Source organism: Rattus norvegicus, chromosome 13 (genome assembly GCF_036323735.1).
Source record: "Rattus norvegicus strain BN/NHsdMcwi chromosome 13, GRCr8, whole genome shotgun sequence".
NCBI classification, from domain to species: domain Eukaryota; kingdom Metazoa; phylum Chordata; class Mammalia; order Rodentia; family Muridae; genus Rattus; species Rattus norvegicus.
Window position 1 is genome coordinate 45,208,163 of NC_086031.1, and position 26,833 is coordinate 45,234,995.

Sequence of the window (26,833 nt, forward strand, 5' to 3'; positions counted from 1 at the left end):
GACCGAAGGGCACAATTCTTGCTCTCTTAGGACTGGCATCTTCTCAAGGAAAAGCACAGCTGGCACAGTCCGGGAGCCAACAAACTGAAGGGAGGGAGCAGAGGTCACATTCCGAGACAGCAGTGCCAAGAATCGTCTGTGGCTAGTGCTGGGCAGGGTGAGCCTCTGGGATAGCATGGGGAAGCAGGGTGAACCTCTGGGATAGTGTGGGGAAGCAGGGTGAGCCTCTGGGATAGCGGGGAAGCAGGGTGAGCCTCTGGGATAGCGGGGAAGCAGGGTGAGCCTCTGGGATAGTGTGGGGAAGCAGGGTGAGCCTCTGGGATAGCACGGGGAAGCAGGGTGAGCCTCTGGGATAGTGTGGGGAAGCAGGGTGAGCCTCTGGGATAGTGTGGGGAAGCAGGGTGAGCCTCTAGGATAGTGGGGAAGCAGGGTGAGCCTCTGGGATAGCGGGGAAGCAGGGTGAGCCTCTGGGATAGCAGGGAAGCAGGGTGAGCCTCTGGGATAGCGCGGGGAAGCCGCTGAATGGTCCAGCTGGGATTCCTGTCTGATTTTTATGGCTCCAAGTTTGTAGCTAGCTTATTTTCAGTGTTTTCTCAAGTGCCAAGGTGGTCAGGGGCAGATGCTGTGACTGAGGCTTGGGTGTGCTGCTGGTGGCAGGACAATGAGCATCTCTCCTTGACTGGTCTCAGGGCTGCCATTCCCTGAGTACCACAGGCCCTGTGGTAAGGAGCAATGGAAGAAGTGAGGGGCAGAATTAGGAGTTGGGTAGAACCCTGCAGCCCCCTTCCTTCTGGTGTTTTATTCAAAGAATTCAAAGGTTTCAAGGCAATCCAAAGAAAGCTGGGTGGTGGGGGTGCCGGGGAGCAAGGATATTTAGCTCTCATAAATAGAGTCTGCCTTCTGTTCTCCAATCCACAGCGGGGGAAACGGGAGGCGAGTTTTTTTAAAAAGTAGTCTTTCCATTTTAGGATAGACACAAAATAAGTTTTAAACAATATTTAATAGATTACAGTGAGCTTCTGCCACAGTACAGAGAGTCAAGGTCCCCTGGGCCTTGGAGGGATGGCAAGGGACTTACAGTGCCTCATCCAGCCCATGACTATTTGGGTCTTTCCAGGGAAGACAAAACCTGCGTCTGCCCTGGTCACCCACTGGGGCAGGAAGAGTGCAGTCTGAGATGGTTAGTTCAAGCCCCACCTCACTGGATACACACTAGTCAAGTCCTCCTGCTGTTCTCACCCTATTGTCTCCATCTGCCAAGTATGGCACTCTGGCATCGTTCAAGAAGAGGTTCTGTGTCTCCTCAGAACACACCCTCTTGATGCCCTGCTGGGGTCCCAGAGTCCCGAGGTCCTAGATCTGTTGACCATGCAGACATTCCAGCATTAGCTGGGGGTAACTGCACAAACATACAGACTGCCTGACCTCTCGGGCTAGTTCTCCTTCAAACCATCCGAAGTTCATTTTGAAACAACATATGACCCAGAAACCACAAACGCTGCTCTGTTAAGAGGAAGGTATCCAGAGTATACCACTTCAGCATCCTGAAACTGGCCCGTGTGACTCAAAAGGTCCCATTCTGATTCAAATGTAATACACTGCCCCAGGGAGCTGTCATCACTGCAGAGGAAAGAGCAGGTGGCCCAGAACCGGCCCCTTTTCTTCTTGCTATCCCCGGGCACCTCCTATGTATAAATGCAAACTTAAATATATACTTCCCACTCCCACCCAAAAGGCTGGAGAGAAGCCCGAGGGAGGTTCAGGATTAGTCAGGGACAACTCCCAGGAGATGGCACCAAACAGCGATGAGACTTTCCTGTAGTTGTGTCCTACCAGGCACAGACTGAACAGCTGACATAGGTTGCTCTGACAGGGCTATTTATAGAAGAATCTCAGCCTTTCCCGAGGGGACCTAAGTCTCCAAGAGACAAGGAAATACACACGCTCCCCTCCCTTTGAAACAAGAAAAAAAAATTCTCTTAGGAGCTCAAATGCAATTTCTCTTTAAGTAGGAGACAAAGATTGCTAAGGGGTCACGATGGGGTCAGGGCATGGCGGTTCATTCTGAAATCCTTTCCAGACTCCAAGAGTCTGGTAGAGCCTGGAAATTTAGTAAAGAAGAAACAGAACAATAAGAACACCACTGACCAGAGGAAAACCCAGAAAGGTTGGAGAAAGCCTCCTCAGCTGTCAGCTGGCCCTATGCACTTCTTCAGAGCCAGTGGGGCCACTTTAGAGCCCAGTCACTGAGCCTTACGCTACCCCTGGGTAAGCCCTGTGCCAAAGGTTAGCCCAGGACTGAGAAAAGCTGTCTGTCGCTGACACAGGCCTGAATGTGCAAGAGTGGGTCAGGTCATGTTGCTTCCCACTCCTTCCCTGGGGTAGCTACCCCTTCCTTACCCTCATGTTGTTTTCCTGACATCTTGTTTTCCAGAAAATGAATTTCTTAGAGGGAGTTCCTGTCCTTATTAAGAGCACAGAGGCTGGCAAAGTGGTAACGAAATGTGCAAAGGACCCAAACCGTGTAATGGATTCACGAGACAAGGCTGGGGCTGGGGAGATGGCTCAACAGTTAGGAGCACCGACTGCTCTTCCAGAGGCCCTGAGTTCAATTCCCAGCAACCACGTGGTGGCTCAAAACCATCTGCAATGGGATCTGATGCCCTCCACTGGTGTGTCTGAAGACAGTGACAGTGCACTCATATAAAATAAATAAATCTTTTTTTTTTTAAAGATACAAAGTAAAGGAGGACCTCTTCTGGGAAAATTAGATGGGAGAATGGAGAGAAGAGGATGCCTGGGCTTGGAGAAAGCCATGTCTCCAGAGGGAGAGAGAGACTGGAGAGAGTGGAGTGGAAGCCAATCTACTTCATAGGCCCGTCTTGGCTTTTTTTTGTTTTGTTTTGTTTTGTTTTGTTTTGTTTTGTGAGGTTATTTCCATTTCTCTTCAGGAATAACAGAAACGTCTGCCTTTTCCAGTGGCCAAGCAAAAGGCGGTCGTGTGTGACCCATTCCCACTCTGGTTATGCAAAGCTTTTGCCCTCTGGGACCAGCCCCACAAGCGAGAAGCAAGTCAGAAGGCTAAACTTTGTTTTTAAAACAGGAACCATTTCTTCCCAGGCCTTAACAAAACTTGCTAAAGCATAAAACAACAGTCGCCTATCAGAATGACCTAGAAAGCTCTTCCCACTCCCCATGCCCTGTGGGCACTTTGTGTAGTTACCATTGAGATCCGCTGCTCTAGACTGGGGGAGGGGTTCACAATGAAGCAAGAACCCCAAAAGAGGGGGGACACTTCCTCTCCGCAGTGATGTTTTCCTGCCTGAGGCCTACCTAGTCATAGAAGGAACTACTGTCTCCCTGTCCCCCCACTTCCAAAAGCAAGTCCTTGGCTCCATGGGTCTGTTTGAGTAATATCACAAGCCGTCTTTGGGGCTTGGGGGACACCCTCATCAAGGGAAGGCTTGGAGCATTGGCCTGAAGTCAGAACTCAGCAAAGACAGGATCTGGAGGCAAGATGAATTATTCACAAAGGAGGTTCCCAGATAGACTTAGGGAAGTTTTGAGGTTATTTCTCTCTGGACAGGTCCACCTGTCCACTAGTTATTCACATCTGCCTAGGAACCGGCCCTTGAAGGTAGCTTTTCTAGTCCTGGCTTAGAACTGGCTGCCTAAGTTGCTCCATAAACTTCACACTTTTGCCCCCAGCCAACACACATGGCAGCCTGTGAGGTCCTATGAGCACTCAGAAGAGAATGCCAGAGGACCAGCCTGGCTGGGTATCCAAAAGCCAGAGTGTTTAAGAAACACACAGCCCCCTTTAGATTGCCCAAGCCTACTCAGGAGCTAAAACGGTCGTATGACAGCAGCCTAGGCGAGAAGCCTGTTTCTGAAACCACTCTGGACTTCTGCAAAGTTACCAGACTAGGTTTTTTAAAATGGTTCCTAGCCACATACAAGACGGAAGTCTTAACTTGTATTTATCTACAGAGAGGCTGGGTGCCATTTCTTTCCCATCTCCAAGCTGCAAACTCAAACTGGGAGGGGAACAAGACAGAGACGGTGAGCAAGCAGCCATCCATGAATCGGTGAGGTCTCCAAATCCTAGAGAGCCATTCTGAAAGGTCTAAGGGCAGGAAATACTGAAACGGAGTGGCCCCCCGAAGCCAGTCTACCAGTGCATGGCTCTACCTGGGGGAGGAAGGATGCCACAGTTTCCCTCGTAGACCTCGGAGCTTATTCCCTCCCTTGAGGCCGCTTGTAGTGATCAGGTTTACCTTTGAAGAGTGTTTGCTCTGAACATTCCTGAAAAAGGTGGTCTTAGCCGTAAAGAAGCAATCTTCCAGTTCCTCATCCAGGCTGCAGTACCCGCTGCTCATGCTGCTGTCTACGGTCATTGGGCCCCGCCCGAGTCTGAGCTCATCGGACTGCTGCGGGGCAGGGGCTGCTCGAGGGGCCCTTCGGGTTCTGGCTCAGGTGCGGGTTCTAGTGGGTTACCAGGCTGCTCTCAGGCAGGCAGTCCGTGCTTCCTTCATTGGGGTTTCAAGCGCCTGCACAGCTTGGGGCCCCGGGGTCCACGCACCTTGTTCTCTAGCGCCTGCAGTGTTGAGCATTGTGCCTGCCTGCTGGCTCCCCGCCCCCATGTGCTGACAAGCCACCCCTACACCTCCCTCCCAGTGCCTTTCCTGTACCGCTCTGTGTAGCTCTAAAGCCACTTCCTCTAGCAAGGTTCCCCAAAACCCTGCTGGGTGTCATTCACCCCACCCCACCCCCAGCTGAGTGTCAAGGACTCCCGGTGGAGATGCCAGGATAGGGGCCAACCAGGTTGGACCCGAGGGGGACAATTCCCTTGGCCCTTTCCCGCTCCTTCTGGAAGCAGTCTTTCTCACATGCTATCATGATAGCTTTGGAGTAAAGGTATCCCTCCACCAATCCCATGCCCTCTACTCCATCCATCCCTCCACCCCGATATCCTTCCCCCTTTCCAGGCACTAGGTGGTGGTTAGAAAAGTAACCGGAGAGGGAAATCATCGTCTGGCCTTCCTGGAGAAGAAGCAGAGAAAACCACCAGGTCTAATGAGCACTTGTGAGTCCCAGAAGAGGCGATGCAGGGTGAGGCCGATCCACCCTTCCATCTACAGAACTCCACCATCAAAGAGGCAGCAGGCAGCCCTGGGTTATTTACACGTTTTCCTGTCAGTCTGGCAAAGGAGGCTTTCTGCCAGATTTGAGTCTTTCCTATACTTGATTCTCCAGTAACGAGGCGGGCTGGAAGGAAGGCTTTTCTTATTTGGGACTGATCCTTCCAGACCACAGTGGTCTGACAGCAATTTGGGCTACCACTGTTGGAGCAACAACCGCACATGCTCGGTGATGGCACGCTGTCTGCTGTTAATTTGAAATGTTAAATAGAGACCATTAATTCCATTTCGCAGATGAGGAAGCCAAAGCTTAGAGCCGTGCAAATAGGCTGCATATGACAGGGTCAGACTAGAGCTGTGACCTAGGCTCATTTTCTCTGAGTCACTGTGATGTCCCATCCATCAGCTGGGCTAAGACTGTTGGGCGGACACTCTGCCAGCTTTAAAGGTAGAGGAACCCGCAGAGCCAGGAAATGAGAGCACGACCTTTGGAAGCTTGCGCTTCAAAGAGCGCGCCAACACCACTTGCAGAATCTGGTGTCCTGTGGACCCCAGGATGACCTGGAGGGGCGTCGAAGAGGTAGGCTCTCAGGACCCAAGTCTCTGTGGCTGTTCTTACACTTCGGAACTAATCCAATGTTCAGGAAGCTGGGGCTGGCAGACTCGGAGCTGCACGCTCTACTCTAAGCAGTGGTTACTTTGTGTGAGCCTTCTTCCCCCTCCTCAGCCAAACCTGCCTGTGCTCTGGGTCTTTGAAGCTGCACCACGGTATGGTCCTACCATCCCATAGAGAAACCAGCAGATAACAGCGCCCTGGCATGGTGCCCTTGACCCAGAACCTTTAATGCTACCAGCTCCCTCTCCCTAGAAGGAGGATAAGGAAAGACAGACAGCAGGCTAGAGATGAGGGTAGAGTAAGGGAGTAAGGGAGCAAGGAGGATTTGCTAGGAGTCAAGGGGGAGCTCCCTGGGGAAGACTGAGGAAGGGCTTGGCCCTGCCCACAGCAATCATCACATGGGTGATTTAGAGGCTGGGACGGTTTCCCCAGAGACAGTGGTTCAAGCCAGGAAGCTGATATCGGCTTCCACGTCTGATGTTGATAGGATGAACGCCATCTACGTCATCCTACCTTCGTGTCCAGCTAGAAAACCCCACAGTTTTCATAAAGCCAACCTCCAGGTTCAATGGAGCAATGTAAGACTCAGGAAACACGGGCCTCAGATCCTCTGGGACCACACTGCGTCCTCAGGGTCACAGACAGAGCTCTGCAATACCACTTTGGTGGCACGACATTCAAAATGTGATCTCAAACACAGCTAGTAACAACCTTTTCAAACTCTAGGGTCAAGCCTCCCGAGAACCAGCACAAGTCTCTTCTTGTGCACGGCACTTAGGGTGCCAGAGAGGAGGAGGAAGCCTGTGTTCTTAGAGTGCATTGCTCCATGCTATTCCAGACATGTGAGGTGGTTGATGCCTAGGGTTTTCAGAGAGCCTTTGATACCCACACTTCACTTAGGCCACTCCATAACCTTGAGAGCAGGTATTATGAGCATTTAAAGTTTTTTATTACTTTAATTTTTTTACAGTCCAGTCATTACCCCTCAACCCCCGTCTGCCTTCCCACAGTTCCTCATCCCATTCCTTTTCCCCCTGTCTCCAAGAGGATGTCCCTACCCCCACACCCCCTCACCCTACCCACTGCCAAGCCTCCCCACTCCCTGAGGCCTCAAGTCTCTCAAGGGTTAGGCTCATCTTTTCTCTCACTAAGGCCCGACCAGGCAATCCTCTGCCATATATGTGTCAGAGACCTCGGATCAGCTGGTGTATACTGTCTGGTTCGTGGCTCAGTGTCTGAGAGATCTCAGGGGTCCAGGTTAGTTCAGACTGCTGGCCCATTTTACAGGTGAAAAAAAAAACCCCAATGGCAGGAACTTGTCTTTTCCCAGTCATTCCTTGCAAAACCTCCTGACGCCTCGTGACATTATCCTTCTCATCCACCACGACCTGCCTGCCGGTGGATCTAGGCTTGGAAGAAGGCCAGGAGTAAGGCAAAGTTGAGACTGCAGACAGGGTCCCAGGGGATGAAAAGAAACCTGACAAGATCATACCCAATAGAGCAAGTGGAGCAGCTTCTATGGAGGAAAAATCCTGACTGGGGCTGTAGAGTCTGAAAGGGCAGAAGTCTGGCTGTCTGTTGTGACATCTAGTTGGAATCACGATGTTGACTAATTAACAACAGTGACATGGATTGGACCTGGGAACAGAGGGGGCGTGGAGGAGCTTGGGTGGTAGGATTCAAACTTCTAAGGGGTAAGCCACAAAGTATAGGAACTGCCTGATCTTGCCCATGGGGCCTGGAACAGGACTGGACCCGAAGTGTGCTGTGCAGAGCCCTACCTGCACCACGCAGGTTATGAAACCCTTGGTGACTGGTGAGTGGCCCACTTCCCTGTCTCAGGGCCAGATGCTGAAAGACATGACACTAAGCTATCCTCTGTCTCACAGGTACTCCTGACAGGAGGCCACGACCCTTGTCATATCCATCCTGGAGTTCTGCAGGTCCTAGAAAAGCAGTGACACTGGGAGGCAAGGACTAGTGTGCTTGCCTGAATGTGTCTGCACACTACCTTTTAAAGACTTATTTTATTTATTTTTTTTTCTTCTTTTTTTCGGAGCTGGGGACCGAACCCAGGGCCTTGCGCTCGCTAGGCAAGCGCTCTACCGCTGAGCTAAATCCCCAACCTCTTATTTTATTTATATGAGTACACTGTAGCTATCTTCAGACACACCAGAAGAGGGCATCAGATCCCATTACAGATGGTTGTGAGCCACCATGTGGTAGCTGGGATTTGAACTTAGGACCTCTGGAAGAACAGTCGGTGCTCTTAACCCCTAAGCCATCTCTCCAGCCCCCAAGGCAACTGTTATAAGGACAATGTTTAATTGGGGCTGGCTTACAGTTCAGAGGTTCAGTCCATTATCATTAAGGCAGGAGCACAACCAAGTTCCCTCATTAGAGCTGTGCTAAATTTGACTTGCATTCCCAGAAGCCATCCTTCCTTCTCACGCTTTCTCCTTTGTTATTCTCTCTGTCAAAAATCTTCTTCTGGGGGTCAGGGAGACAGCTCAGTTAATGAAGGGCTTATCACACAAGCACGGGGACCTACCTTTAATCTCTAACACCAATATAACAAGCCGGGTATGATGCCGTGCACTGATGTTGGGGAGAAGGAAACGGGAGGATCTCTGGGACCTGTTGGCCAGCCCGTCCAGCTGAATGAATCAATGAGCTCCAGGATTAAGTTTGTGAATGACCAAGGAAGGCTTCCGATGCCCTTCTCGGGCCTCTCATGAACATGCACACACATGCAAAAGTGTTCTCCGCATACACCCCTACACATGCTATCCCCAACACAGAACTAAGGCAAATAGCATTCTTGAGGAACGGCCGTTGAGGCTGTTCTCTGGCTACCACATGCATATATACATCTATGTATGTGTCCAACACACACACACACACACACACACACACACACACCTCTTCCTCTGTCCTCTGCTTCCTGTCCCCCAGTGATGACCACACATCCCACACCTTCCTCAGAAGCATCCTTTCCCAGCTGTCTCACTTAGATTGAATCTTAAGACCACTATCTACCGCCCCTGGGTGGCATTTCTGAGCACGACATGGCTGTGTACAGCAGACAGCTCAGCTTTTCCACAGATGATTTCCTGTTTTAGAAGATAAGCATCTTATACCATTTAGGCTAGACTCACACGAGATTCACTTTCTCGGAGGCGCGAGCCCACACCACGCTTCTCTTTCTTGACTGCCAGGCTAGGAGCTCTGACAGGAGTCTGGAGGCATACAAATAAACACTTTTGAGTGGAGTTGAATTAACTCAGCCACTGACACCAAGAAGCTGACATCCTGGAGAGCTCATGATCAGGTTGGGGGCAGGGCTGGAGTCTGCCTTTGTTGTCCTTTTGTGAAACTAGAGAACAGCAGTGTTTCTGTTCAGTAACTTTCACCCTCAGGGTCCCGGCAGGTGCGGGGCTAATCTTCCAGAATGGGGGTGGTGGTGGTTAGCCTTCTGCTGTGAAGTTGCAGCCCTCATAGTACTGCTCACGGAAAGGAAGGTCCTGCTACCATGTACCTCAGAGCTTCGGGAATGACCTGCCATCTTGGAAGCCCATTGCTCACAGTCTATGAGGAACACAGAGAAGCATCTCCAGGGCTCCCACACTTTTAGGGAAATAGACCTGGAGTTCTGTCCCTTTTTAGAGGCAGGCTCTCAGGTACTATGTTGTTTTGAAGGTATCTGGTTCTGGCACAGCAGAAACGAGCTCACCCTGCGGCAGGCAAAGTGGCCCTTGGCAGCTCCAGTGCAGGAAGGTTTTAGGTGCAGGTGAATTGTCCTGTTAGGCAGCACTGCTGGCTCTGAAATGGTAGGGACACCGTGGCACAGAGTATGCCAAATGTAGTCAGAGTCAGGTAGAGAGAGCTGGCTTTGCTTTGGCACACATGGATGGCTAACACTCATCTGGCTACTTCTGGAATTCCCTGGGGAGAGACAATCGGTTCCTTCTCCAGGAAATGGGGTCAGGACAGAAACTGAGGCTCAATTATAATCATGGGAACCAAGAAAGCAAACACTGAAGAGGCCAGGTGGGAGTCTAATGAGCCCTGTTCCCTCATTTCCCAAGTCTGCCAGAAGAGACCGGATTGGATCTCCGGCCCTCTCTCTGCCTTTTCCAACATTCCTGCTGACGTCCATAAACTATAGGTGGTGAGTCACCTCCATTTTATGGTGGGCTGAGGATGGCGGTAGTAACTACCCCAAGGAAAGAGAGAAAACAATACCACCTCTGAAAAGACAAAGACCGAAGCAGTAAACTGTGGGACAAATTAAAAAAGTGAAATTACACACACACACACACACACACACACACACACACACACACACACACACGTATGTAACTAGAATCCTCCAGAGAACAGCAGTCAGAGGGTGTAAAAACCTGAGGAAATGGCTTACAGTTTCCCCAATTTTGAGGACGACATAAACTCACACAGCCAAGAAGGTGAATGAGCCTCAAACAAAAGAAGCAAACAGCAGCAAAGGGCACAAAATACTCAAATTATTCAAATGTCACAGTAAAGAGCGGGCCAGGCAGTGGTGGTGCGGTGCCTTTAATTCCAGCATGCAGGGGGCAGAGGCAGGAGAGTCTCTGAGTTCAAGGCCAGCCTGGTCTAGTTCCAGGACAGCCAGGGTGACACAGAGAAACCCTGTCTTAAAGGCCAAAGAGAGGAGCTGGAGAGATGGCTCAGCGGTTAAGAACACTGACTGCTCTTCCAGAGGTCCTGAGTTCGAATCCCAGCAACCACACGGTGGCTCACAATCAGCTGTAATGGGATCTGATGCCCTCTTCTGGTGTGCCTGAAGACAGCTACAGTGTACATAATAAATACATACATAAGTATTTAAAAAAAAACAGAGAGAGAGACAGCATGTCATATACAGATGACCGTGGACATAGAACAGTTACAGGTAAAAACCACACGAGAGATAATAGTGGCATTGGTATAACAAGTAACAACAGAAAAAACCTTTGAGTTTAAATTTTTTTTTTTTTTTTGGTTCTTTTTTTCGGAGCTGGGGACTGAACCCAGGGCCTTGTGCTTCCTAGGCAAGTGCTCTACCACTGAGCTAAATCCCCAACCCCGAGTTTAAAATTTTTAACTCAGACGTAAAGAAGAAACAAGGACCTTTTCAGACATCTGCACACACTCGACACAAGCCAGCAATATAACGAGCAAAGTCTGTGTCGACACAGAACCTTTACAGACTGACAAGTCCCTACTGCTCAATGGCACATGGCTGTAGACAGACACAGGAGTGTTGAGGTGGCTTAGCAGGTAAGAACACTTCCCTGCGAGCATGAGGGACTAGGTCTGAATCTCCAACATGAACTTAAACATGACTGTGCATGCCTGAACCCCAGCATTAAAGGGCGGAGACGGGAAGAAGCTAACCACGGGCTAACCACTCAGCGTACATGGTTGGCTCTGGATTCGGAAGGTTGGGGGTCACAGAGAAAGCCACCTAACGCCCTGCCCGGGCCTCCAGATGTGTACACAGTGTGGAGCCAGACACTCAGGCTTATGTGCCACACGCACAGAGACCACATGGGAGTGCTTGCCCACATGCAGGCACGAAGAGTGAGTAGTGATATGGGGTGGGGGTCGGGGGCAGCTCCATCCTCTCAGAGGATAAGGGAAGGACAAATGGGGCAGGGATGATGTAAAGGGAGGACTGGGAGGTGGGCGCAGCAATCAGGATGTAAAATGAATAAAAAATAAATAAATTAGAAAACATGAAGAAAGGAAAACGAAATATTAAACTTACAGTCACTCAAAGAAGAGCACTACTGGGGAGATTAGCTCAGTGGTAAAGCAGCCACCAGATATGTGTGAGGCCCTAAGTTCAATTCCCAGCATCTCAAAGAAAAGGTTCAGCAACTATGAAAGGAAGTGTTTCGGTTCACAGAATGGCACCAAGGATAAAGACAGCTACTTCACATTGATAAAGTGGCCAACTATAAGGACACGGTAATGCTAAAACTGTTATGTACCCAATGATGGAGCTTCAAAACAAAGGGATAGCCAGTAAGGGGCTGCAGCTGGTAATTTCAGGACTCAGGAGGATGAAGCAGGAGGGTTATGAGTTCCAGGCCCGTAGGGATTCCATATCAAGACCCTGTCTGACAAACAAACAAGCAAATCAAGGGTTGGGGATGTTGATCAGTGACAGAGCCTTTGCCTAGCATGCTGAAGGCCCTAGGCTCACCATCAGCACGGGGAGTGTATATACATACACATATGTAATGAGTATATACATGCACATGTGTAATGTGTATATATATATGCACATATGTAATGCGTATATACATGCGCATATGTAATGTGTATATACATGCACATATGTAAAGTGTATATACATGCGCATATGTAATGGGTATATAATGCACACATGTAATGTGTATATACACATGCATATGTAATGCGTATACACATACATATGTAATCTGTATATACATATGTAATGTGTATATACATATACATATGTGTATGTGTATATACCTATACATATAGAACGTTGAATATACAAATCCACCAAGAATCCCCATGACAGAGAGCCAGGGCCTTAGCAGGATGAACACTCATTAAGTGTGGAGGAGGGCAAAGAATGTAATAAAAATATACTGTATGAAAGTTAAAAAACAAAAAAAACCTTTTGTTCATTCAGATTCTCTTCCTCTTCTCTGGCTCCCCCATGTGGTGGCCCTGTGCTCAACAGACACTAGCCCCTCCTTTTCTTTCTTTCTTTTTTTTTTTTTTAAGATTTATTTATTTATTATATACACTGTGGCTGCCTTCAGACACCCCAGAAGAGGGCATCGGATCCCATTACAGATGGTCGTGAGCCACCATGTGGTTGCTGGGATTTGAACTCTGGAAGAGCAGTCAGTGCTCTTAACCGCTGAGCCATCTCTCCTGCCCACCCCTCCTCTTCTTAAGGACCTGGTAAGCAAGGCCTGGCATGGAGACTGTGCTGTGGGAGGAGTCAGGAGATTCGAACTCCTGCCAGCTGAGTCAGTTCTCGGCTGCAGCCAGGCTCTGTTAGGGAAGGATAGTGAGGAGGGGCTGTCTGTCCATGCTTAGGGTGGGAGTGCAGGCAGAAAGGAAACAGAGACCTCCAGGGTTGAAAGGCAGCCAGGTACATCCACTCTGGAGATTTGAAAGTCATCTGTCTGTGGGTGAAATGGACCAGAGTCACCTGCACAGTGGCGGGATGACTTAGGCCTCTATGGTTAATCAAAGGGACCCATTGCCTGCAGAGAGATAGCTCAGATGGCCTCTATGCACCTAACGATGGGGCTTGCCACACAAACATAAGGACCCGAGCTGTGACTCTGATCTTGGATCTACTGCTTGGGGGTCTCGAGAACAGCAGGCCACAGAAGGGAGTGATTTGTCCCTTCCCTTAGGACATCTGACCATATCTGGTTTGGGTTGTCAGATCAGTGGGTGGACTTTATTCACTCCAAAGGTTTGATCCCCAAAACACACATACAAAGCTGGGCACAGTAGCACATGCTTGTGAGCACAGCGCTGGGGATGTGAATCCTGGAGCTCACTGGACAGCCAGTCCAGCTCCATCAGTGAACCTCAAGCTCCAGTGAGACTGTCTCAGAAAACAAGGTGGACAGCTCCTCAGAAACTATGCCCGAAGCTGATCTCTGGCTTCCAGAGATCACACGTACACATATGCAGCATACACATGTGTATCCGCACACACATGTGCACATATACAGCAAACACATATGTACCTGCACACACATGTGCACATATACAGCAAACACATATGTACATGCACACACATGTGCACATATATAGCACACACATGTGCATATATACAGCATACACATATGTACCTGCACACGACATGTGCATATATACAGCACACACATTTGTACCTGTACACACATGTGCACTTAGATAGCACACACATGTGCACATAGACAGTACACACATATGTACCTGCACACAACACACAATATACAGCACACATTCAAACAAGTCCATAGAAATAAATTTCTAAAAATGCTTGTATGCAAAGAGAACTGTCAAATAAACAGGTCATGTGGAGCAAGGCCATGGCTAGAAAGTCCCGAGCAGGATGATGCCAGAAGAGGACCTGGGCCCAGGAACGGCTCTAGGAGGGGCTGGTCTCTGCAGGAGACTCAGGAATAGAAGAGCTGGGGAATAGGATTTGAGTAATGGGGTGGGTATGTGTGGGAGGTTGGGGGTAGTGTTTCCGTTTGTCTCTTATAATCTGTGAACTCCATGTCCAAGAAAAGTGTGTCAACAGCCAGAAGGCCAGAGCTGTCTGGTCCGGGAGAGCACAGTTGGATGAGAATCAAAGCGCAGCCAAGCGCAGCATCTTCCCTGGTGTCGCTGTCATGGAGGGGCTAGGCTGCTTCATTGTGGGTGCTACTGGGGGCTTTCATCACTGGGGTTGCATAGTAAGAGCACATACATGTGCATATAGACAGCACACACACATGTGTACATAGACAGCACACACATACATGTGCACATATACAGCACACACATTTGTACCTGTACATACATGTGCACATAGACAGCACACACACATGTGCACATAGACAGCACAGACATTTGTACCTTTATATACATGTGCACATACAACACACACATGTGCAGATATACAGTCCCCAGAAACATAAAGCATTTCAGTGTAACCCCCTCCCCACCCCATGAAAGAACCACGTCTGCTCCAGCAATTTGTCCCGCTCCTCGACTAGCAGGGCGACATTCTCTGAGAGGCTGACTCTGAAGCCAGGGCCTGGGTAGGCCTGCAGGAGATGCGTCTGATCGCACTAAGGGTGCCCAAGGGAAAGGCGCCGAGGCTTCAGGATCCGTGAGGAAAGTCTTGTAAAACCATTGATCTTCTGGCTTGCAAAAGCAAGCAACTATTATGCCTTCCTGGGGAGGGACAGGGACCACAGGGCCTCAGGAGTCTGCAGCTAAGGCTCTAAGCCATCCCGCCCCTCCCACATCTGCTTCTGCCTTTCCTTCTGCCTCCTTCCGCTGAGATAGTCAGAAATCGACCATTATCGCTTTTAAAAGGCGAAGGCCAAATACTATCCATAGGATGATCTCAGTCATATTTTGAAAAATGTATGAGGGACTGGGAGTTGCAGTTCAGTAGTGGATTGTGAATGCCTCTGTGAGTGCACAAGGCTGTGGCTTCAGTCCTCAGTCACACACATACACACACACACACACACACACACACACACACACACACAAATGCTTGCTTGTACACAGGGATACATGAACATTCATATAAGACTGCTTTTTTTCCCAGCTGTTGAAAAATCTATGTTCTTCTTTCTCTTAAGTAGCAAAAAGGAGAAATGCCACTGGATTGAGACCTTATAATAGACACGGGCCCCCACCTAGCTGAGCTCAGGCCCAGGACTCTGCCTCAATAAATCCTCAGGAAGATAGCAAGAGGTGAGTTAGTCCAGCCAGGCAACAGCAGCAGGCAGAAGAAAGCACCTACCATTCTCATGTAACAAAATCCAAGCCAAGGCGGAAATTAGCATGAACAGGTGTCTTAGAAGACACAAAGAACCTGGATCAGGGCCTGGCTTTCCCCACAGAGCATGGTGGGGTGCTCTACTGAAGGCTGGGGGCAAGCCTGCCCAAGACACGTGCCACAGCACCCAGCAACTGGACCCACACAAGCTGCTTGCTGCTGGGAGTCTGCTTGGCTGGCACTGTGAGGGTTTTTTTACAGCTGTCACGACGCAGGGCTGTTTCTGTGATTGTCAGCCATGACTCACTTAGCCAGAGGGCTCTAGGATACCTTTTCTTCCAAGGAGGACAGAGCTCTGTTGTCTGATGCACCCCTGGAAAAACGCTCCTCCTGGCCATCATTCTAAGAGACCGTGTGTGTGTGTGTGTGTGTGTGTGTGTGTGTGTGTGTGTGTGTGTGTGTGTGTGTGTGTGTGTGTGTGTGTGCGCGCGCGCGCGCGCGCGCGTGCATGCACAGGTGCAATAAAACTATGCACTTCCTCCCTTCTGTCTGCAGCCCTGGGAGTTGGCCCACAGCCTACAGAGGCTTTTTCACCTCGGCACAGTTGACATTTGGGACCAGCTGCTGCCATATTGCCTCGCTCTGGGTTATACATGCAAAACACTGAGCAGAACCCCTGGCCTCCACGTACCAGGTCCCAGCTGACAAACTAAACCATCTCCAGATGAGGCCAGATGTGTCGGGGGAGGGGGGCGAACGAATCACTTCCTTCTGCAGTCTGCTGCTCTGGACAGAGTATGAGAGACCCCAAGAAGCAGATCCAGGTAGTGGGGAACCAGGATCCAGGATGGGGGATGGGTCGGATTGGGACCAGAAAGAAGAGACTTGACAGTAGCCAAAGAGAAAGAGGAACTGGGGGATGCAGTTGTTTAAATACACTTCTAGGAGCAGGGCAGTGGTGGTGTTCACCCTTAATCCCAGCATCGGGAGGCAAAGGCAGGTGGATTTCTGAGTTTGAGGCTAATGAGGCCAGTGTGGTCTATTGATCGAGTTCCAGGACAGCCAAGGCTATGCAAAGAAACCCTATTTCCAAAAACAAAAGGGCAACCCCCCCAAAAAAAACCATAAAAGACCCTTTTAGGGACGCTGCACTATTCACCTTCTGTCTTTTAAGGGAATGTTCATCAACAGGCTGGGGGAGGGGTGCGCTGAGGGGCAGCCCAGACAAAGCACTGGCCCGGCAAGCTTCAAATTCCATGGCCAGCATCAGAAAACAAGTGAAGCAAAGCAAAGCAAGACAGAACACAAGAAGAAATCTGCATTGCCCATCAGTGCTTCTCTGGCTCGGGTGTAGGCCAGGCTTCTCCCCGAGGCCTGGCTGCAGACTCTGCTAGAGTAGCCACGATTCCAAAGACTGAAGAGAGGGTGTCAAAGCTTTCTATGTGCATCCTAGGACCAGTCTGCCATTACCCCTTATAAGCACGCATCACACTTGCTTTGTAATAATGCTTTTCCGTGGAAGCGGGCACAGGCACAGCAGGGGACCTGGGAACACCACAGAGTGCCAGGCATTTGAACACCACGGAGCACGTGCTGGAGGTTGTAGGGACATGAGACTGCCTGTGAGTCCTCCATCATGCCTGTGCATCTCCCTCTTCAGAGTCAGACTTCGTCCTTCCTCATCTTGCCGAAAGCGCAAGACACGAAAAATCCATTTTTCTTAAGTGTATCGTGAAGTCCCCCATAGTGGGCACTTAAAACCTCGCTAAATTAATAAATGGGTAATATCCTAGGACACATGTACCTTCCCTGACCAGCAAGCCCTCAACCCGAGGGACAAGGCTCACACCAAATGTCACCTCCTTTGGGAAGCCTTTCTCGGATTTTTTTTTTTTTTTCTGTTAGCAGTGGACTCAAAACACTAAACTGATAGTTATCACACACATGTATATACCATGTCCTGGTACATACCACTCAGCTATGTTACAATTCCCCGGCCAGAATGGAGGCTCTCTGTGGACCATCTGAATTTATCATTTATTATGCTTTCATAGATAACAGATATTCAATGCATGTTTAACATAATAATCAATACACACTCTCCTCTGTCTGCATCCCAAACCTTAAACATCATAGTTCAGATGCATGGTCATTCACGTGCTTTGCCAACCTTGGAATCATGAGCCACTGAGGACACCATACTCCCCTGGCTTCTGCAGAGAAAGAGCACATTCCCAGTCCCTTTGAAGGTCTGTCTGAGAAGTCTGGAAGGATTTATGATCTAAAGACAAGATGATGTGTGAAGCTTCAGGCCTTCTAGAAACTTTTCTAGGAATCACTCTGCTCCTACCTGCACCCATACCTGGATCAGGGTCAGGGTCAAATAGATTTCGTGGAGAAATCCGCAGGGCAGGCTTCTCCCTGTCATGTCCCCAGACCCCTGTGGAAGGGTGTGTCTGAGGCTCCATCTGGTCAGAGAATGGCTTGTGCCACCCACGGGGGCTGCTCTCCAGCCTGGCCTGTGGCCTCCCCTGCTTACCTTGTTGAAGGTTGGGGTGAGGGTGCTTTCTGGAGACTGTCTGTCCAGGGCAGGGCCCTCCTTCTGTCTGCAGTCCAGCTGGATCAGGCTGCGGCACTCTGGGTGGCAGGTGAATTTACAATCTAGAGGGAGAGAATCAAAGGGATGAGGGGTCAGGAAGATGTCTACTTCCTCACCCAGAGAAACTGGGATTGTGTTTAGCACCGATGGTATAGCGCCGGAGAGGAGGGGAGGCTGGACGGGGACTGTGTTGGGGTGGTGTCTGACCTCTGTGCTGGAGCGAATGGTGGCAGCAAATGCTTCAGATTCATACAGACCGCTTCCACCGCATTATCTTCTGTGACCCTGCACTCGCTATTGGGACCTGGAGTCCTTGGTGATTTCTTCATGGTCAGATCATCTGGTTATGCAGTGCCCATTCTACTAATTCATACTGATAACCAGAGGCCGTATCTCCCTGGAAGAACCTCGCATTGTCCATCTATAAAACATAGGTTTCACCCAGCCTTATGTAAAGATGCTTCCACGGGCAGAAGAGGGTGTGTCTGCAAGCATTAAAGTCCCCCCGAAGGCACAGTCAGTGTCTTAAGCATCATCTCTGGCCCTGTCCCGTCCAGCGGTGGTCTAAACCACCACGTCGGGGTGGTTCTTTTAACCCCGCTGGAATAGTCGACTGACCATATCCCAAACTGGGGGAATCATACGCATTTCCAGAGGTGGTGTTCTCATCCACGGAAGTAGAGACTCAGTGTCCAGAATTGGAAAGAACCTTTAGACTTTCATCCAGGGACTTCCTTAGAGATAGGAAACTCCCAGAAATTTAAAGGGAGGCACACACCACAAGTGGCAGAACATACGCTAGCTACTGTTGCCTGTTTCTCAGGACCTTCCCCTGGAGCCTCCTTGGCAAAAGGGAAGGGTAGTCAAAGGGGCCAGAAGGCAGAGAGATTCAGCCTGGGGTAGGAGAAGAAAAGGACAGGAGGGCGGGGCTGGTGGAAACAGGAAATGGAAGCAAGTGATCAGCAGGTAGGACAGTTCCCACAGATGGCTGCTGGGTCAGCTGTGGTCCCTTGTCCTGGAGGTGCCACAGCTTGGTCAGAGTATAGCTCTCCACACACTGGCTTCTCTGACTGAAGCGAGGTGCCTGAGGTAACCCAGAGCAGGTGGGTTTTATGGCAGGGGACCTCAGAGCCCAGGGAGGATCACTTTTGGTTGACGATGGTTCAGACACCTTGAGAGTCCTTTCTGTCCTTTCTGCCACCAGACTTCGAATTTTGGCATGTGGTTTTTTTTCCAAGTGCCGAGCAGACTACTCTATCTTGGGGGTCCTGAGGCAGCTGGTTTTCTTCCTGCTCATCTGAGGAATTCCAGAAGGTGATTCTTGCTTTCCCCAGCTGCCTCCTTAGATCTCCCTATATCAGCCTCCAGACCGAGAGACCCTGACCAATAAAGGGACACAGGTTCCAGAACCCCACATCCTCCTTTCTCTGTGGCCTAAAATTGTGTCCACAAATTCCTGGGGTGACAGCTAGGAGCTTAGTGTGCATATCCCTCAGGCCCTGAGGTAAAGCCACCAGCATCCCTGGAATCCCCCTAGCTTCTTCTCCATTGGTGTGACTAAACACTGACATCAAAGCAACTTGAGGAGAAGAGAGTTTAGTTTATAGTCTATCATGAAGGGAAGATGGGGCAGGGATCTGAAGCAGGGACTAAAGAAGCCATGGAGGAACAATGCTTACTGGGTTGCTCCTCATGGTAGCATGAATATGAATGGACCTCATAGATGCTCACTGCTTGGTCCCCAGTTGGTGACCTGTTTGGAAGGATTAGCAGATGTAGCCTTGTTGGAGCAGGTGTGTCATTGGAAGTGGCCTTTGAGGTTTAAAAAAATCCCACAATGGGCCCAGTGTCTCCCCGACTAGTTCCTGCAGTCCCCACCCCCACTCCCCCACCTGAAGCTCAGGATGCAACTTTCAGTGACCACTTCAGCACCATGCCTTCCTGCTCGAAGCCACACTCCCCCTGCCATGATGGTAACGGAGATAACCATCTGAAACTGTAAGCAAACTCCTAGTGAAATGCTTTCCAAGATCTGTCATGGTCACGGTGTCTCTTCATAGCAATAGAACACTGAGACTCTCTCCACAGCTTACTCAACTTGGGACCACCTGCCCTGAGGGGGCACCACACATAACGGGCTAGGCTCTCCCACATCAATCATCAGCCAAGAAGATACCCTCTGCCCTGGCTCGCCACAAGCCAATCTGATGGAGGTATTTTTCCCAGTTGAAGTTTCCTCTTCCCAGATGACACCAGCTTATGTCGAGCTGGAGGGTGGGGATGGGGCTACAACCAACGGAAATTGTAAAGGGGCCTTCAGGAGCCCAAAGGTGTCTTGGAGCTCCAATGGCTGACACACAGCTCAGTGGAGATAGCTCAGCCTCAGTGGGTAAGGGGCACAGAGGGCTGTGTGCCTGGTTTACCCACAGCATCCAGAAAGGCCAAGAGTTTCTGATAACATAGCACTGGGGGCAGAGCCCTTAAAGGGTGGGGCTGTTTGGGGCTCAGCTCTGGGACACACCTGCGTGGCTTCAGTCATGCTCTGAGTGTTGAAGAATGCTCCAGAGCCCAAAAATGTGGAAATAGGAAGAGGAGGGTGGGCTAGAAACTCTGCCAGCTCCACGGCGAGAGCCACCATGTTCACAGGGGGAAGACCTCCAGAAAGCACAAGGTTTCCTTTCTTCCCCTTGCAGTGTCTTACATGGTTAACACCTTCTGTGCACCTGGGCTGCTCTCTTTCAGTGACTCTCTTTCACACACACACACACACACACACACACACACACACACACACACACACACACCAACACCTCAGGAAGATCTTTTTTATAGTCCTGAAACTGGACAAGCTAGGAACGGAAGACTCCAAGAGCAGGTTTGGAACTTCAGAAAAGTATATACCATGGCGCCCTTTAGAAAAGTGTGTGGTGGCCCATACCTTTAACCCTAGCACTCAGAAGGCAGAGTTCAAGGCCAGCCTGGTCTGCATAGTGGACTCCCATTCTCAATGGAATAAAATGACGATGAACTAAAAATAGAGAGTGTACACTAGTGACGTTAGTGATTAGTAACCCGAATAAGGCCGGGGAGTCGTGGTGGTGGTGAAGCTCCTGGAATACTTCCTCCATACTTCCTCCATACTTCCTCCATACTTCCTCCATACTTCCTCCATACCTCCTCCATACTTCCTCCATACCTCCTCCATACTTCCTCCATACCTCCTCCATACTTCCTCCATACCTCCTCCATACCTCCTCCATACCTCCTCCATACTTCCTCCATACCTCCTCCATACTTCCTCCATACTTCCTCCATACTTCCTCCATACCTCCTCCATACTTCCTCCATACTTCCTCCATACTTCCTCCATACCTCCTCCATACTTCCTCCATACTTCCTCCATACTTCCTCCATACTTCCTCCATACCTCCTCCATACTTCCTCCATACTTCCCAGTCCCTGGAAACGCCAAACCCAGGGCTTCCAGGCTAGCATCGATGGCCTCTGAGCCTCTGTACCACTACTACACACAGAAACTATCCTACACGCCAGAGGTGGGCCTTGAGTGGGACAATGCTCCATATCCCAAAGCTTTGGCCATGTCCCAGGGGACCCCTAGAGCTGACCCCAACAGCCCTCCTTTTATAACCTTTATCCGGTGTTCAGTTTGGACACAGGAAGACAGATCATCCTGGGTGAGACTGGGCCATGAAGATGCCACCATCTTCTGGAGCATCGACCTACAAGGCCCGGACTGCCATACACTCTGTGCTAGCCTGAGACATTGGTACAAATAAGAGAAGACTGTTGTTTTAAAAACAAAAGTCCCAGTCGTTTGATTCTAGCAATGAAGACTCTGAGACAGAATCGGGGGATGAAAACCCTGCTAGCACGGAAAAGCAGAGAAAGTTACTTTCCTACCACTCTACAATGTCCCAGAAGGAAAAAGCCCCCTCTCCTTCCCCACGCTGTCTTAAATACCCCTCTGCTCAAAGGCCCTGGTTTCTGGCTACTTACATTCAGTCCCCTACAGCTGGCTGCTTGCTCTGCCTCTTGACCTAGGGTTAACTTTATTTAACTCTTGGATTAAAAATATGTGTTAGGATTCAGCCAGACCACAACAAGGGTTTTTAAGTTCACAATCTTGGGGTTCACAACGTAGTCAAATATCCTCTGACACAGGACTCTCACCCAGGGAGTGGTGACAGAGGCCTTTAATCCCAGCACTCAGAGGCAGAGGTACATGGACCTCTTCAAGGCTAGCCTTGTCTACAGAGGGCGTTCCAGGACAGCCAGGACTACTCAGAGATACGCTGTCTTAAAAACAAACAAAAACAAACACCAAACAAATATAGGACTCTCAGGAACCAGGGCACAGTCAGGACACACAGGAAAATAAAACTAATTTGTACAGTAGCCGAAAGCCAGGCCCCACTAGGCACAGATATAGGAAGATGTTTCAGGCAGAATTCTGTGAGCTAAGAAAGCCAAATCAGGCTTGGGTTGAAGGAGCCTTCAAGGCATGGAAAGAAAGGAGTGACTGTAGCCAGTTCAGGTACCCTCATTAGAGGGAACAGAGAAGACCCAGGCCTGCCGTCACTGAATAGCTAGGACAAACGTTGTGCCACCAAGAGGCAACACAAGATTAGGGGGCAACATCCCCAAAGTCTATCTATTTAATTAGTGTGTATTGGTTGTATAGAATGAGGGGTTTTATTGTAGCATTTTCATACTCGTGCATCATCTTCTGTCTTTTCACCCCCTCTGGAGAATCCTACTTCCTCCCCTCCACCTCCCACTACCCCACTCCAATCCCTTTCTATGTGATCCAGACTCTACCCACGAGAGATATTTGTCTGAGTCTGACTTACTTCACTCCGCATGATTTCCTGTTCTATCCACTTTCTTACAAATGGTATGGCTTCGTTCATCCATAAAGCTGAATTGAACTCCCTTGTGTGCAGACACCGCCCACCCGCTGATGAGCGACTACACTGATTCCGTTACCTGGCGACTTCCAGGAGAGCACAACAGACAGGGATGTGCCAGCATCTCTGACACTAGTGCTGTCAGCCATAGAGCGGCTATGGTCAGGATTACTGAGATGGCGCTGGGGAAAGGGAACTTTCTGGGTGACCTGAGTGTGGTCACCAGAACCCACAGGGTAGAAGGGAAGGCACCGACTTACAGGTTTTCTCCTGTAAGTGTTCACCATCGCCTAAGCAGGAACTTACAGGTTTTCTCCTGTAAGTGTTCACCATCGCCTAAGCAGGAACTAACTGGCTCCTCAAGTTGTTTGCAGGGCTGCGCTCCCTCTGAAGTCTGAATGGGAATCTTTCTTGCCTTTTCCAAGCTTCTGAGGTCTCGCACACACAGCACATTTGGTGGATTGGAGCTATAAGCCTCCAAACGCTGCCTGCATTGTCTCAGGACCTTCTCCTCACGTGTCTGTCTTCTTCAAAAGAATCCTGGTCAGACTGAGTCAGCAGCTCACCCTACCCCAGAAGGACCTCATCTCGACGAATTATATCCACAGTGGCCCTGTTTCCACATAGGGCCCCATTACCAGGCCCTGAGAGCTGGGCCTTTTGGCAGAAAGTAGAGTTCAATCCTGAGAGATCCCAGGCCATCCTGGAAAAACACAGTACTTAAGTCCAAACAGATGAGGTTCCCATGGACACCAGCTACAGAGATCAGCAGCAGCCTGGAAGGCCAGGGGCCATGAATAGGTGGACTGAAGCTGGGGCCACCTACCTACCCCAAGAGCAGCCAGCGGCTGAGCTCTTGGCTTTGACTCACGGGTCACCGTCTCAAACAACAGAGCTAGGCTCAGATGCCATGAGAAACTGTGTACAGCAACAACATTCCATCTACTAATGGGGCTTAGAGGAGGGAAAGCCAGCAGCAGGAACCATATGCTCGGAGACAGTGTTCTCCAAATGCAGATGCTGCAAATGTCCTCTTCATCCCCAGAGCTGCCAAAGTTAGTTTGTGCTTCACCCAAGTTCTCAAATGCACAATATGCAAAGTGCTCACACACACACACACACACACACACACACACACACACACACACACACACGCTGCTGTGTAACGGCAAAACTCAAGTGGCTCGTTTTTCTGAACCAAATGCGTTGCATTGGGGAGAATCCCCTCCACAAAGGAGCTGGACACAAGATACAGAGGTAATACAGTGTTTCCTCCTGCCCAGGCCCTCAAGGACACAGGACCTAGTTAGATGGCCTCCAAGTGGCTCCTTGCTGTCACTCCAGTCAGGGAAGATTCTCCTCTTACCTGTGCGGACAGCCAAGGGGAAGTGGATAGCCTCTGACTTCTGAAGTCACTGCCAACCTTTGGGCATCCTAGGCCTTCTGAGAGATCAACCACACTGTCCCCTAAGTCCTACCCTACGCTTCAGAACCAGCCCTACCTGGTCTACACTGTGGCATAATGGAGCCCGAAGAGACTCTGTGGCCTCTAGACTCTCCTCAAACAGCTCGGTGACAGAGCTTGAGGTGCTGAATTTCTCAGAGCATTAACCTCCACGATAAAACTCGAATCACAATAGGTTGTAAACGTGAGAATCACAGAGCCATCCTGAGGGTTAAATGGAGCTCTTTTTTTTTTTTTTTTTTTTTTTTTTGGTTCTTTTTTTCGGACCGAACCCAGGGCCTTGCGCTTCCTAGGCAAGCGCTCTACTAAATGGAGCTCTTATGTCTAGAGTTAGCCCAGAACCTGGAAACTCCAGGCAATATTCCCTCCCCTGCTCCTCTCTCCTCTCCTCTGCTGTGTGAACTTCTTTCTTACCCTACCAAGCTGTAGATGGGCAATCCAGCCTTACCAAAACTCTACCAGATACATGGGGAGCTTTTAGTTTTAAAATAATGTACTGGGCACTACTGGGAAATCTGAAGGGATAATGGGTACAGGGACATCTGATTTACAGAAGATCTTGAGTGAAGTAAGGGTTGTCTGTCCTCAGAACAAGTCGGGGTGGCTGTCCTGGTTGTTCAGACAATCCTTTTCTCATTGCCCTGGACTTCCTCATGCTGGAGCTGCTGGGCTGAACCAGCTATGACAGTTCTAAGACCATGCAGGGAGGTGGTACCGTACTCTGCACACCACCTAGCCCAGGCTCACTTTGTCACTGCAGCCTGCCCCTGACTTCCCTACAGTCTCCACCTTGCTCTCTAGCTCTCTTTACTTGTCCCACCATGCTCCTCCAGCCCTGTAACAGATGGGGATACTCTTTGTGGCTACAGCACTGTGTCCTGTAAGACTCCAGGGCTGCACTCCCAGACCTCCTGCCTGGTGTTGGTAAAACTGATTTCCCAGGATGCTTCAAAAGAGTCTCACGTAAATTGGCAGTGCCAGCAGAGGGAGGAAGTACCTTGCTTTTAGCTGAAGGGGAGAGCCCAGAGTGCCGTGATGATGACTCCCAGGCTCCTGGGCTAACTCCTGCATGCCTCAGTTTCCTCTTTCTAAGTGGAGGTGGTGGTGGTCCCTACGTCATAGTGTCGCTGAATGTGAGACCGTACATGACTATCACACCACTGGTACACACTGAAGCTTGATAAATGCTAGCTATTCTTGTTAGCAGTCTAAAATCCGAGTCCAGAGTGGCCGGCTGCCACAGGATCAAGCATCCAAAAGCCTGTCTATACACATCCCTTCAGTGTTGCCAACCTCCAGACCTCTACAGAGGCCTGAATCAACAGGTTCTGACGCCTCCTCAGGGCCCCTACCATTCCCCCAGCTCCAGTCTAGGCAATGTGCCCAGGTCTCAGCTACTCAGGAGACACTGGGTGTCCCCTAAAGCCAGATGAGGTAACCTTCCTGAAGAGAGACCTCTGTTGCCCTGGGATTTCCCTTCTTTTGGTCCTGGGTTCTATAAGAAAGGAGGCTGGGCAAGCCATGGGGAGCAAGCCAGTAAGCAGCACCCCTCCATGGCCTCTCCATCAACTCCCTGCTTCCAGGTTCCTACTCAGCTTGAGCTCCTGCCCTGGCTTCCTTCAATGACAGACAACAATGTGCAAGTGTAAGCTGAATAGACCCCCCCCAAAAGCTTGCTTTTGTCATGGCGTTTCATCACATCCACAGTCGTTGGGAGCACAAAGGTCCTTGAACCCACAGATAGCTGGCGCTAGGGAAACGAGAATATTGAACACACAGGTTTTCTTTTCAAGGGAACAGACGTATTAGCTATTTTCCCACCCAGAATGGAGATGGCTAGTAGCCTAGTGATTTGTGCTCTCTGTAGAGCCGAACCATCCCAAGCTCAGGCAACCAGGACTGGAGATCTGTAATAGTCTAGACGACCTCTATGCTGTGTGTATGACCAAGACCACACCCTCCTCCCCTAGGCCTTTACAGTAACACATGCAGCCTGTCCATAGAAACGTCTTCATGGAAGACGTGCCGTGTATTTTAAGAAGCGTTTCCGAGTAATTATGCCTCTTTGTGTATATGGGATTGTACTTTTTTTTTTCAAACTGTGCTGTACTTAAAAATGCCTAAAATAAACTTCCCAGGGTCAGACTCTAGAAGTCGGAAATAGCAGCCACTAAGTCATGTTGAACTGCGTGAGAAGATTTTCTTCTTGCTTCACACAGATCATTATTCTGCTGGCTGTGGTGTTGGCAAAGACCCCCACAGAAAGTAACCCTGCCTAGAACACTGAAAAAGAAAAAAAATCAGTGATGATGGCTGGGCACCACTGTTTGCTGCTGGAGAGTTCTCCTATAGGACCTTACACAGTCTATACTGAGCTGCACGATGTATCCTTTTACTTATATTTTTAAAGTAGGGTATCTTGGAGCAGCTATAGGTTGATGGTTAAGTTAAACAGGAACTAGGTTTTCTTTATAACCCTCCCCTGCACGTGCCTGGCCTCCCCATTCTAAACACCCCACTGTGGGATACATTTGTTACAGCTTATGAGTCTACACTCACAACTGCTCAGA

The 26,833-nt window shown here is 49.8% G+C and overlaps 1 protein-coding gene across 2 annotated transcripts in view; it reads right to left on the bottom strand.

Annotated features, from left to right (window-relative positions):
- Positions 1-26,833, bottom strand: part of Rassf5 (Ras association domain family member 5) — a 65,510-nt gene that overhangs the window by 18,395 nt on the left and 20,282 nt on the right. The window contains exon 1 of one of the 2 annotated variants that reach the window (XM_008769494.4): positions 4,278-4,673. In XM_008769494.4, the coding sequence (XP_008767716.1) occupies positions 4,278-4,397 (120 nt within the window). In that variant the 5' untranslated portion in view covers positions 4,398-4,673. Of the gene's footprint in view, positions 1-4,277; positions 4,674-17,810; positions 17,933-26,833 lie in introns of those variants that run through there. The other variant, NM_019365.4, reaches the window with a different exon arrangement.